The 13,085-nt window shown below is 44.3% G+C and overlaps 2 protein-coding genes across 8 annotated transcripts in view; one reads left to right on the top strand and one right to left on the bottom strand.

Annotated features, from left to right (window-relative positions):
- Positions 1–13,085, top strand: part of LOC114641729 (zona pellucida sperm-binding protein 4-like) — a 290,625-nt gene that overhangs the window by 237,698 nt on the left and 39,842 nt on the right. The window lies entirely within an intron of this gene.
- LOC114641722 (zona pellucida sperm-binding protein 4-like) overlaps positions 6,883–13,085 on the bottom strand; it is a 177,463-nt gene continuing 171,260 nt past the window's right edge. For 3 of the 5 annotated variants that reach the window (XM_051927462.1, XM_051927464.1, XM_051927463.1), the window contains one exon: positions 6,893–6,941. In XM_051927462.1, coding sequence (XP_051783422.1) covers positions 6,908–6,941 — 34 coding nt within the window. In that variant the 3' untranslated portion in view covers positions 6,893–6,907. Of the gene's footprint in view, positions 7,030–7,136; positions 7,260–7,411; positions 7,532–7,714; positions 7,791–7,949; positions 8,098–8,176; positions 8,367–8,475; positions 8,604–8,677; positions 8,776–8,923; positions 9,103–9,173; positions 9,339–9,404; positions 9,478–9,559; positions 9,682–9,778; positions 9,983–13,085 lie in introns of those variants that run through there. The other 2 variants (XM_028790749.2, XM_051927465.1) reach the window with 2 other exon arrangements.

Genomic DNA, 13,085 nt, shown 5'->3' with positions numbered 1-13,085 from the left:
TCTGACCGAATCCTCTCCGCCTTATGTGACATCTGCTTATCTTTAAGGTCTGAGTGACTCTCGACCCGTCACACCGACGCTTAAAGCGCTGAAGTGTTTCAGGAGGGGACTCAAAAAAATCACACCTGCTCTTCTCTGCCATTACAGCTGGCACGTCGCTCCACTAAGGGGACGATCATACCATACTGGGCCAGAGTGAGGATGTGTGATCGCTATTTATAGACTAAAGTGGTAATGTCCACTTTAACCTCGTAGTTTATTTTATCATTAAAGCAGACCGTCGTAAACGTCATCTTAAAACCGACCCAGTTGTTCATCACTACCTGCGTCTGGGGCTGCTGACCTGACAGCAGTGGCAGGCAGCGATCGCCACACAGAACACATTACATTTATAATATTCCAAATTTTTGCACATTTAGAATCCTCAGATTTATACTTGACATCACTTTCATGATGAAATACATTAAAGTACGTGTGTTACATTTTACAGATAAATCGTTAACTTTGTTTAACCCAGCGTTTCTCAACCTTTAAGTATTTGCGAGTTTTCATAACAGTTTTAATCCCGCGCCTCTCTAACGTTTTTTAGAAAGGAGCCCACTAATACCAATTTGTCCTTTTTTAATTAATGATATATCATAGATGCATATTTTATTATACCTACTTAACTTTTATAGACATTTATCTAACTCTGTTTATTTTTCTAGTATCAGAATGTAGTTTAAGTTAATTTGTTTTGGTTTCAATTGTTGTATTTTTCATATTTTCGATTCTTGTTTTCTTTTTTTCACATCTTCGCGCCCCCCTAGGTGGGGGCCTACCCCACAGATTGAGAACCACTGGTTTAACCCTCATCCATGAATGCCATTTTTAGAATGTTTCCCATCTTACAGACCATTTGAAACTGGTGAAATCTGCCTAAAAAGCAATGCAATAACATCAGAAATTTTGATTACCTCTGAAATGAAGTAAATGTGATGTAAATGTTCAATGGTTTACATGTTCCCTTTGTAATAGTAATGCGTGTTCAGTGTTCTTTTCACCGAATCATATAAAATACAATCATAGTAGCACTAAAACAAGATGTCGGTTACACGTCTGATTCGCATACAGGACAGTCACTCAGAATCTGCCTCAACTTCGACTTGTTTGCAGGCCGGACACACGAAGGAATGCTCTGAATGTTCCTGGTAGACGGGAAGTTTGCACTGGGAGCGAGCGGCCTTTATCTTTCTCTCCTTTGTCCTTGGGCACATGTGACAGCGTCGCTTCTTAGCTACATTTACTGCATCTCCAGGGGTCTGTTTCAGCGGAACTGCGACTCCAGTACTCTCAATGGAACGTCTGACACTGTGTCGTAGTGCTTGTTATGTTTCAGAACGGCGCTCAATCAATGGCTGCATCAAAGATTCACCTAACTCACACTGGAAGAGTCGACGACGATATTTCTTGTCCTTATTCCATTCAGGATTGCGGCACATCCAGATTACAAGGGCATTGTAGGCACCAATATCCAGCAAGTTGAAGAACACAACAACAGGCCATCTCTTGGTTTTGCACTTGACACTGTACGCGTGAACAATTTTGTCCATATTATCAACACCCCCGTTTGTCTGATTATAGTCAGTTATCATTTCGGGCTTCCTTGTTTCATCAGTGGCATGAGATGTCTGATGTATCGAAATCCGACAGCTCCTTCAATATTTCAGCCAGGGCTTCACTTCCATTGAATTTCTTTGTTGGTCGTTGACTCCTCGTTCATAAACACATCAACTGGACTTGCTCCTCAACATACTATACACCAGCAATGTCTCAGGCAGGAGCAAGAAAATCTAAACCAAAGAAAATACAAATTTAAATAGAAAATTCAAAGATAAAATATAAAACAAAGCAAAAACACTTGTACAAAAATGGTAATGTTTCCATGAATGGGGGGTCTCGGAGACCCCCAACTACTTTGTGCTACTGTAGCACTTATTTGCACTAAGCTACTGAGAAGTGGATTCCGGCACATTTTTCAAGACAACACAAAATGGCCGTCTTATTACCTTGAAAGGGAAAGAATTTGAAAATCTGTGACTGGGGGTCTTGGAGAAGCCCCCCCAACCCCCCCCCCCATTCATGGATTAGGGTTAAATAATGAATACTGTTAATAATTACACATTGTGACGGAGCAGTGGCACTGCTGCCTCGTAGGGAGTCACATCACTGGTGTTCCCCACCTTTTTATTTTTTTTTACCCCCCTGGTGGGTTTCCATAATGTGCTCCGGTTTCCTTCCAAGGACATGCAGGTCTGGTGGTGCTAAAATGACCCATGTGTGTGTGTGCGCTTGCGTTCACCTTGCAATGTCTTGATGCCTCATCCAGGGTTTGTTTCTGCCTCGCGCCTGATGTTTGCTGGAATGGGCACATTCCTGGATTGATGGATGTAATCATTAAATATCCATCCCTTCCAGAGATATTGTGGCAAGGTGCCCATGGAATTTAATGGTGGTTTCAGGAATGAGGAGACCCCCCCCATACCCCCCCCCTCAAAACCACCCTCTGAAACTGCTGACAGTCCCAACCAGCTACTCAGAAATCATTTCCTTCACTTCTGTGCACTTTTTAAGGAGACCTCCTACAACAGCTGAACTTCATGAATAGAAATTTAAGGGAATGTCGGAGAAGAGGTTCGAGTTTTATTATTTACTTCAATTTCACTCGCGCCGGATCAAAAGTTCACTTTTCTGGTCAAGCTGATTTGCGATGACCTTCAAAACCCAAGTCACCGGGAAAAGCAGAAATGGATCTCATACAGAAGAGCAGCACAGTCAAGACAAAGCAGCGTTATTACTTTTGTGGACGCATTTAGCCAAAGCAACTTCCATTGGAGACGTGTGGTGGCCTTATTTCTAGTGTAGAAATTAATATTTAATGAGGCTTCATATGTAAAGTAGACAAAGCTCATGAAAGGTTAACAGGTCCAGAGGCCCGTTTTTAGTTCCTCACATCATCAGAGCTTGGATTTTTTTTTTTTACCTAACCACCCCAAACTTTAGGATAGACTCAGGATTAGGGAATTGTATTGATTGGGTTGAAAACGGAACATCAGACCAGCGTGGCAAGGTGGGGACAGTGTTTTGGACTTCCAGCCTGTGAGACATCCATAAACTTTACAATAGAATTCAAGTACAGCTTGTATCGGTCCGGTGCCACCAAGATTCACACCAATCGAGAAGATGGGGATTTATTTATTATGATGGTGGAGATTGCAGGGATGCACCCAGCCTTGGCCTGCCATTCACGCACTCACAGAGACAAAAAGCCAACGGAAATAAAAATAGCAAATAAAGAATGTATTAACACGAATCATGAAAACAAATGATCCCATCCCAGTTCCTTTATGGTGATGTACAATAAAACATGAAAACCAACCACAACAATAAAACACTCACTCACTATAAAGTCCACGGGGAAACTGCAACGGATGAAATGTAATGAAGATATATAATCCAGAGATCAGCACATCGAAGGGGGGAATGTAAAAAATAGCCCTACCGGTAGTTCCCAAAATGGTGAAGACTGGTTCAGGAGCGCTCCCTTCTTCTCAAGATGTCCATAAATCCCTAGACAGACAGTCCTCAAGTAACAGGCAGACAATCCAGACACCAACCAAGAAACGTGCCGGGCCAATATGATTAAGCACAGGTAACCCAACAGAATGCAGACAGACAGGAACGTGAAACACAAAATAATCCTTCCTTTTGGTCATTTTGCACCCCCCCCCCTCCCTTTTTTTTTTAAAAAGCCACACTGACCTCCTTTGATCCCAACAGCTCCTGCACCTTCAGTAGAATGTGAATCAGAGCCAATGCAGGGTGTTTCACTTTTAATCTCTAGTAGCACCGTTACAAGCTCATCCAACCACCATTGCTTTATTTAGGCAAAGTACGGCGGCTTATGATTGGCATTGAATTCCAAACCACTCTCTAATGAAACCCCCTAGAGCAGAGGTGGCAAACTCCAAGCCTGGAGGGCCGCAGTGGCTGCAAGTTTTCATTCTCACCCTTTTCCTAATCAGTGATCAGTTTTCACTGCTACTTAACTCCTTTTACATTCCATTTTAGATAGATTTTCCCTGTTAGAAGAGTTCAGCCCTCTGAATTGATTCATTTCTTCATTAAAGGACAGCCAAGCAGCAATGAGATGTGAAACAAACTAACAGATGACCAGCTAAACTGGGGCTTCAAACTCCAGTTTCTTAATAAGAATCCAATACTTGATGTTAATTAACCCCATTATTTAATTCTGTGGCTTGTTGCTGCTCTCATTTTGCCACGGCACCCATGTTGAAAACTGTTTTTCTCTTCTAAGAGCACTGTCAAAATGTTTGGGTCACCTGAGAGATCAAACTTACCAAGACCATCTCTCTTTACTTTTACGTATTGTGTAATGGGCACAGGGGCACTGGTCATGTGGTGGCTTGTTTTGCTGCTAATTAAAGTATGGGGCCGGAGTCAAATTAAAAGAAGTAACCAGCAGCACAAACTGTTCACTGATTAAGAAGATGGTCAGAATGAAAGCCTGCAGCCCTTGAGGCCTGGATTTCACCACCCCTGCCCTATTGGTTTGTTGTAAGAATGGTAACAAGTTGATCAGTCCACCTTCACTTGTTGTACCAGATGGACACGAGAACTTTAATCTCGGCAGCCCTATTGAGGTAGACACGTGGCCCATTCTCATTACTCCATTTGAAAACCTCATGATGGAAAAGCAAACTGGACTGAAGACAAGCCAAGACTGGTCTATGGAATCAAATTACACTGCTACTGAAGCTGAAAGGCCATGGTTTACCACCATGCAAATCATATCTTTAAAGACTTTGGCCAAATTACTAATAAATGTGTGAAGTAACTCCTGCCCACTTCTTTACTCAAATTGCTACAGCAGGAGCAAGGGAAGGAAGTGGAAATGCTAAAGTACCTGAGAATGGGAAGTACATTAGATAGAGAAAGCAAGGTCACTGTTGGACATTAAACCAAGACGACAAGCTGCAATTCATAACATTGGTCCCCTTGCAGCCAAAGTGACTTTTAAAGGTCACAGTGGTGGGATTTTTTTTTAATCCACAAGCTCTGGAGTGGAGGTTTAACACCTTAACCATTACCAAACACACTGCCATCGGGGGCTCCTTGTTCATGAAAAGATCATACAAACACACTGGAAGCCACAGGACTGCAGGTACATCCAGTTAACCGATGCCAGAATAAAATGGTGGAGGTCATTGGTATTTGTAATGAGGGATGCTTTCTTGTTCTTAAGGAGAATGTAAGACCAGGGGTTGGCTTTTTAGGAGGACCAGGGTATTAGATACTTTATTAATCCCAAGGGGAAATTCACATACTCCAGCAGTAGCATACGGACACAAAAAAAGATTAACAAATGCAGGAAAAAACTGACAATAACTTTGTATGTTAACGTTTACACCAACCCGGGTGGAATTGAAGAGTCGCAAAGTTTGGGGGAGGAATGATCTTCAGTCGGTCAGTGGAGCAGGACACTGACAGCAGTCTGTTGCTCCAGCTGCTCTTGTCTGGAGAAGACAGTTTAGTGGGTGCAGTGGATTCTCCATAAATTGATAGGAGCCTGCCGAGCACCTGTCGCTCTGCCACAGATGTCCTGGAGCTGTACAATAGAGCCTGCCTTCACCAGTTTGTCAAGGCATGAGGCATCCTTCTTAATGCTGCCTCCCCAGCACACCACTGCATAGAAGAGGGTGCTCACCACAACCTTCTGATATTAACATCTGCAATAAGATGCTGCAGAGGTTTTGACACCAGCCTTCTAAGGAAGTATAACCGGCTCTGTCCTTTTACACAGAGCATCCGTATTGGCAGTCCAGTCTAAGTTCACATTCAGCTGCACGCCCAGGTATTTATAGGTCTGCACCCAGTCACCTCTGCTGATCACAGGGTCCATGAGGGGTCTGGTCCTCCTAAAATCCACCACCAGCTCCTTGGTTTTGCTGGTGTTCAGGTGTAGGTGGTTTGAGTCACACCAATTAAAGTCATTGATTAGGTCCATATACTATTAAAAGGAAGGCTGAGGATATCCAATCTAGGAAATGACCACCACATGCATGTCAAGGAAAAAAAAAAAAAAAAAAAAAAAAAAAAAAAAAAAAAAAGTGGTCGATGAGTGAAATACCAGACAATGGGATTAACAAATTTAAAAGTTACTCCAGTGGGGAAACCAAGTTCTGTCGAGTAATGCACAATTAACAGGATAAACCATATAAGCAAGAGATAAAACAAGTGGAAGAGGTTCAGGAGAAAATAAACCCTAGACCAGTGTTTCAACTTATTTGCGACGCGAGTCAGTTTAAAAAGCGCCGCCCCCACCCCCCAGGTTTTCTTGAAACCCTAATAAATTTATTCCTATTTGCTGCTGATACACCGCTATAAGATAAAAATTTCCCTACGAATAGCAAAATTATGCCACATATGGCAACATTCGTGCCCCTTTGTTACTTCATGCCCCCTACCAGTTTGAAAACAGCTGCCCTAGACAACTGCATGAAGTCAAGCAACCTACCCTGAAGGCAGAGGTACGAGAGCGGGGATCAAAGGTTCACATAGAGGAGATGAACGTCCCCCCCACATCATTAGTATTGCAAACTTACAACTTCACATGCAGACCTCCTACATGCAAACAGTTACTACAAAGTACGTAAAACAAGCTCCCCCACGGGTCATCTGCAACTACCATGCAACAACTCCTAAAGAGTTCCTTCTGTGTGCTGAAGTGTGGACTACCCCTCCAAATATCTGAATGGTATGAAGTCAAAAAAACTAAAGCATAACCACCCATCTACTCCCGCACCGGAGCAATAACACTCAAATTTTATACCCCAAAAAAGGTTTATTAAAATTTCAGATTCACTTTTTGACTGTTCAACCTCCTCACAGCAATTACAGCCAAAATCAGGACCAACATCAACATGGCAACTGCAACTCCCAACACCAGGTATCCAGTAGGAAAAGGGGCTGTGGGAGGAAGACCAAGGACATTTTACGCTCCAAGCCATACAGTGAAGGATGAAGACCTCGAACAGATATCTGGCCTACTCCAGTAGGAGGATCAAGATGGTTACCTTCATGCTTCAGCCTGGATGTTTGCACCTGGTCAGCCTCCATGACGACAGGACCACTGTGAAGGAGCACATTCTTCCCGGATGAATGTATTTGTGCCAACTTGTCTGCAGTTCTGCCTGATCCTGAAAGCAGATGGGGTAAAGTTTAGCTTCACAGAAACAATGACCCCCTTTGAAGGGCAGCCAACCAGACTTGCCTCAAGTTCTCAAACCCCACTCCACAAAACAACAAGCAGAACTCTGGCCTACTCCAGTAGGAGAAACAAGATGGTTACCTTGCTGCTGGAGTCTGGAAGTTACCACCTGGTCAGCCTCAATGACAACAGGACCACTGTGAAGGACATTCTTCCTGGAGGAAGCAATTCGTGCCAACTTGTCTGCAGCTCTGCCAGATCCTGAAAGAATGTGGGGAGAAGAGGGTTACTTCAAAAACTACCTTAGGAGCCATCTTGAGAAACCCAAATGCTTCTAGTCATCTAACTCTGCATGTTAGAAATCTATTCATTCCAAATATGGAGTCAATGTTCCACAAAGATAACCAGCATCACTGGTCTGGTAGTTTGAAGCAGGCTACGCACTTTTTGCAGGGCAGCTCCGAGTACAGGGGTCTGTGGCAAACGGATAGCAGGCAGCAGCAACACAATAGATGAAGATCTACAGAGAAAGAAAGGACAATGGTGAAGCCACACAATCACTCATAGCCCCAGAACTGAAGAGTCCTTGCCCCGTGGATACCCAAAACTAGAGCCCACCACAGTACTACTTCGAGTAAGGCCATAGGTGCCTCAAAGCAGCACAAGACAGTATTTCTACCTTTTCAGCCAAGGCTTGCCGAGCTACAGTATCCACAAAAGCAAACATCTCAAACACAAATCTCTTGTAATGACTTGGGTAGGCCACTCCAGATGTGCTGTCCACAGTCACCAAGCTGGTCAAGTAGTTGTCGCCCGTGTATGGGCACCTGGGACAAGCAGACTCCCTAGTTAGCACTGAACAGCCAAAAACTATCCCAACACCATCCTCACACGAGGAGCACCTACCCATTAACCAGAAGGCTCCACTGGGGCTGGCTGGAAGCAGAAGGTCCTGGGGTGACCCAGCAGTCCCCAAGAGTCAGAACAAGATTAGGGTCAGTCCTGTTCACGATGTGCACTTCCACAGCCACAGGATCCCTCAGAGTTTTGGTCACTGGGTAGTCAGCATCCACATAGTAGGAGCCATAGGTGGGATCTGACCATGGAAAGGAGGGGGCATTAACATCTAAGCTACAAATACACAGATTTGTAAAAGAAATTGCTTCATTTCTTCAAATGAAATGAGCCACCACCTCCTACAGTACCTGTTGCAATGACCAATTCCAGGTCAAATGGCCCTTCCTCTACTACTGGAAGAGGTGGTGCCACAGTATACACCTCAGCCTCCACTTGCACATTCTGGCTTCCAGAGTAGGTGCACTGGAAGAACAACCTGAGAAGGGAAACACCACATCATAGCAGGTAGAGCACATTTAGGGTTAGAGGAAGCAGGTTCAGAAGCCTTACTTGTAGACACTGTCCCTGGTGATGGACCCCTCTGGACCACTGCTCACAGTGATGGCAGCAGACATGGTGTTCTGATAAGTCACATTGCCACCAGTCAGCTGAAAACAGGAACTTTACAATTACTGCCGACCAGGAAGTTAGTACAGGATTTGGTGGGGGTGGGGTTACATTTAAATACCCAGCACTCAAGATCACAAGTAGCAGGAGAGCCCCCTGCTCCTATATATCCCCCAGATGGAGTCTCACCTGAACTGTGCTGCCACAGGCACTGACTGGAAACTGGTACACAACAAAGCTGGACAGGCTGGTCACAGGGCTGCAACTGCTGTCCACCAACTGGATGGACCCAAGATCCAGAGGAGGAAGGGTCACATTCTCCGACACCACCACCACAAACTGGCCATCCAGGGTGCACTGCACAGTCACTGGCCAAAGCAAACAAGCATAAATATCCAGTAGCAGACCTTTGCTCACTCACACCCCCCAAACCACTCACCATCATTGGCATAGTAGCATGGATTGGTGCTGCTGCTCGAATCATAGCAACAGTTGTTGGCTTCACAGTCTGCTGGATTGATAGATGAAGACCCTCCACAAGGGAGCTTCTCACTGTCAGTAACTGTGCATCTCTCATTAACAATGACGGTAACACCTCGCCAATCTGTGAAAGATTCTATTTAGAAGATGGCAGAGACACTCCAGGCGCTAATCTAGAAAAGCAGTATACCTGGCTTAGGGCATGTGAAGGTTTTTACATATGATCTTGATCCAACGGCAATGGTTATTACATACTGGGAGCCCTAAAGAGAACAGGAGAGGCACAAACCAGGATAAACAGCTGGATTAAAAACCACCAACGGCTGAAGTGCCGGCGCTACTCACCTGCTCAGCTACATAACCGTACGGAGAAGAAAAGGGCACCGTTAGTGTGGTGCGACCAGACTGTCCACGGAGAACGATTGCTGGGAGATCTTTGGTCACCTTTACCAGTCCGGCTCTCGTCTCTAAAAAATACAAAAAAAAAAAAAAAAGAGGGGACGACATTTAGTTAAATAAGCAGGTACGGACAAGTCCCAGTGATTGAAGACACGGCGCACTCACTCTGGATAAAAACGGTCGGATAGCCTTCAAATGACAGCGTCATCGTCTCCTCATCACATTTCTTAGTCACGCGGACATCCCCGATGACAAACTGAGCGCCCGACACGCAAACGACCAGCCAGAAAAGACACCAACAATCTAAACACGCCATGCTGTAAATGCGCCCAACAGGAACACCACATGAACAAGAGAGCGCGCGCGCGGGTTTAAATTATCTGTGGCGGCGGCGCGTGCACGTGACACGTTAGTGAGAAGGCGCGAGAATGGAGAGCAGGAAATGGGCGGCAGTCCTTTAGCTCGTGTGAGTTTATTGAGCAATCAGCACGTCACAGCATCGGACTGATCCGTCTAATCGTAGACCGTGCAGAAGTGTCCGCTCTGCGGGGCGACGTGTCTGTTCATTTCATGACCCCCATCAGGAAACATCAAGGAAGAAAAGAAGATAAGAAACGTGACAAGTACGTGTATTTATAGAGAGGGACTTTGTAAAAAAGAAGATTTGGGAATAATTCGTTATGTATAATGATTGGGAAATGAAGCCTCGTGAAGCTTTGAGGCTTTCTTTCTATTTGTGCTGAAAACGATTCGAAGCTTTGAAGCCTCACCTCCAGTATGAACACCGACATCTGGTGGTTAACTGAGGTCAAGGCAAGAAATCAATAGTGCAAGTGAAGCGGCCTTCGGTGTTTCAGCCTCATGTCACCATAAGGTCAGAAAAGTCTGTGTTCATTTTATTCTGCTTATGGTACTTGTCCATTAATTTTACTTTTATACGTCGTTTTCCGCTGTTAGTCACCATCTGTCACCAAAGCTCTCCAAATTTCTCTGTCCTCACAACCCAACATTGTCGAATGAGAATGATGCATATAGGCTACCTCTTAAATTAGCGCAAAAGCTGTCCAATTGAGAAAGCGCTGTCAAACAAATCCAAGTAGATATTGCTGCAGACCGGAGTATAATGGGCGTGACAAATCAACCAATCATATATTACATTTGTGTACGTCAGGCACTTATCACCCAATTACAAATGTAAACGTCGCGGTCAATCACCTTTTTATTCAGCAAATCGCCAATCGGTGTTATCTGTCATTCACGTTCCACTGTAGCCAATTGCCTTACTGATATTTAAAAAGAAAGGTGGGAGTAATTTCTAAAGGTGGACGGTCAGGATAAAGTGACTGTGAGAGACGAAGTGTATATTCATAAAATACATCAGCGTCCATAGTGTACTAGTGCCACGATCTTACACTATAGTACTCTGTCGAGTGTATTATTACGACTGCAGTGTATGTTTACCACCATCATTTATGGTTAGCAGTTTTGAAAAATAATGATCGTAAAAGTTTTGATATGAGATAATTATTGTTACTGAACAACATCTGAAGAAAATTTCAATCAGCATATGAATACAAATTTGTGTCCGCCTAACTGTAATGGATTGAGGTTGACTTAAGTGTGGGCTCTACTTGATTAAGTCAGTCAGATTTAAAGAAATGTTTGACTGTTGTTGTTTCCTCGAATGTCCTAATGAAATAATCGCCTACATTTAACAGGTCTCCTTAAAGACGGGCTATGAACGTATTACAATTTTAAACTTTGAATAAATCCTCAGAGTTAAATATTTACTTCTATAGTACACAACCCTAAAAATGTGTTTTAGGACCATTGACATGAAAAAGACAAGAACGATCATGTGAGCCTCGGTGGACCGGGTGCCAGTTGCCACATTCTGATTTTCTTGTATTGAAGATTAATATGATTGTTAACTTTTGTTAAGACTATTTTATATTTACATATACATACCGATGCCCTAAGCACTGTCTACTTTGTGTAATAGTTAATCCAGCTGCTGCACTGTGACCAGCCTGTCCAGTTTTGTCATGTACCAGTTTCCAGTCAGTGCCTGTGGCAGCACAGTTCACGTGAGGCTCCATCTGGGGGACGTCATAACATTTCCCAGGTGTCGGTTCAGAAGATGTTTGGCTTGAAAAAATGTGATGGGCAAACACAATCTGAACTTCACCCCACATAAAACAATGTTAAGATGTCACCAATCTGCTTGATTTCTGGTTTAGAATTCTGAGAATAATTCTAAAGTGCAAAATGGGGTGCTAGTGGTATGGAAAGGTGGCCTCACCCAATCAGTTGGGGCCAGCAGTGATTGTAATGTCCCTGTTTCAGGTGGCTGGTGGCAATGTGACTTACCAGAACACCATGTCTGCTGCCATCACTGTGAGGAGTGGTCCAGAGGGCTCCGTCACCAGGGACAGTGTCTACAAGTAAGGCTTCTGGACCTGCTTCCTCTAACCCTAAATGTGCTCTACCTGCTATGATGTGATGTTTCTCTCCTCAGGTTGTTCTTCCAGTGCACATACTCAGGAAGCCAGGATGTGCAAGTGGAGGCTGAGGTGTATACTGTGGCGCCACCTCTTCCAGTAGTAGAGCAAGGGCCATTTAACCTGGAATTGGTCATTGCAACAGATACTTCATGGGGTGGGATCCCTGTGGGCTTATCAGCTGATTCCTTAAAAAGCAATCTCTGAATGAACCTCCTCTAGAACATAGTGGCCTTCATATGAGAAGATCATTTTCAGGCCTACCTGAAATTCTTCCCTGTAACCAAAATCTCTTTTCCATGTCTAGATTCCTCCTATGGCTTCTACTATGTGGATGCTGACTACCCAGTGACCAAAACTCTAAGGGATCCTGTGGTTGTGGAAGTGCACATCATGAACAGGACTGACCCTAACCTTGTTCTGACTCTTGGGGACTGCTGGGTCACTTCAGGAACTTTTGCTTCCAGCCATCCCCAGTGGAGCCTTCTGGTGAATGGGTAGCTGCCCCGCTTTGTGAGGGTGGTGTTGGGATTGTCTTGGTTCATCAGTGCTAACTTGGGGGTCTGCTTTGCCCAAGTGCCCATACACTGGGGACAACTATTTGACCAGCTTGGTGACTGTGGACAGCACATCTGGAGTGGCCTACCCAAGTCATTATAAGAGATTTGAGATGTTTGCTTTTGTGGATCCTGTAGCTCAGCGAGTCATGGCTGAAAAGGTGGGTTTCTTTGCCTTGTACAGATTCTGCATCATGGCTGCTTTTGAGGCTCTTGTGGTCATGTTCCATGTTTCTTTAGCACTTCAGTCTGCAGTGAAGTAGAATCAGATGTCTTGTAACAGAACTGAGAAGGTGTTGTAGGTGTCCAGTGGTGGAGCTCCTACCAAGTGTGATTTTCCCTTTTCTCTCTGTAGATCTTCATCTACTGTGTTACTGCTGCCTGCTATCCCTTTGCAGCAGAACCCTGTACCCA

Source organism: Erpetoichthys calabaricus, chromosome 5 (genome assembly GCF_900747795.2).
Source record: "Erpetoichthys calabaricus chromosome 5, fErpCal1.3, whole genome shotgun sequence".
Taxonomy (NCBI): domain Eukaryota; kingdom Metazoa; phylum Chordata; class Cladistia; order Polypteriformes; family Polypteridae; genus Erpetoichthys; species Erpetoichthys calabaricus.
Note: the sequence above shows the minus strand (reverse complement) of the source record. Positions and strands in the feature narration are given on the sequence as shown.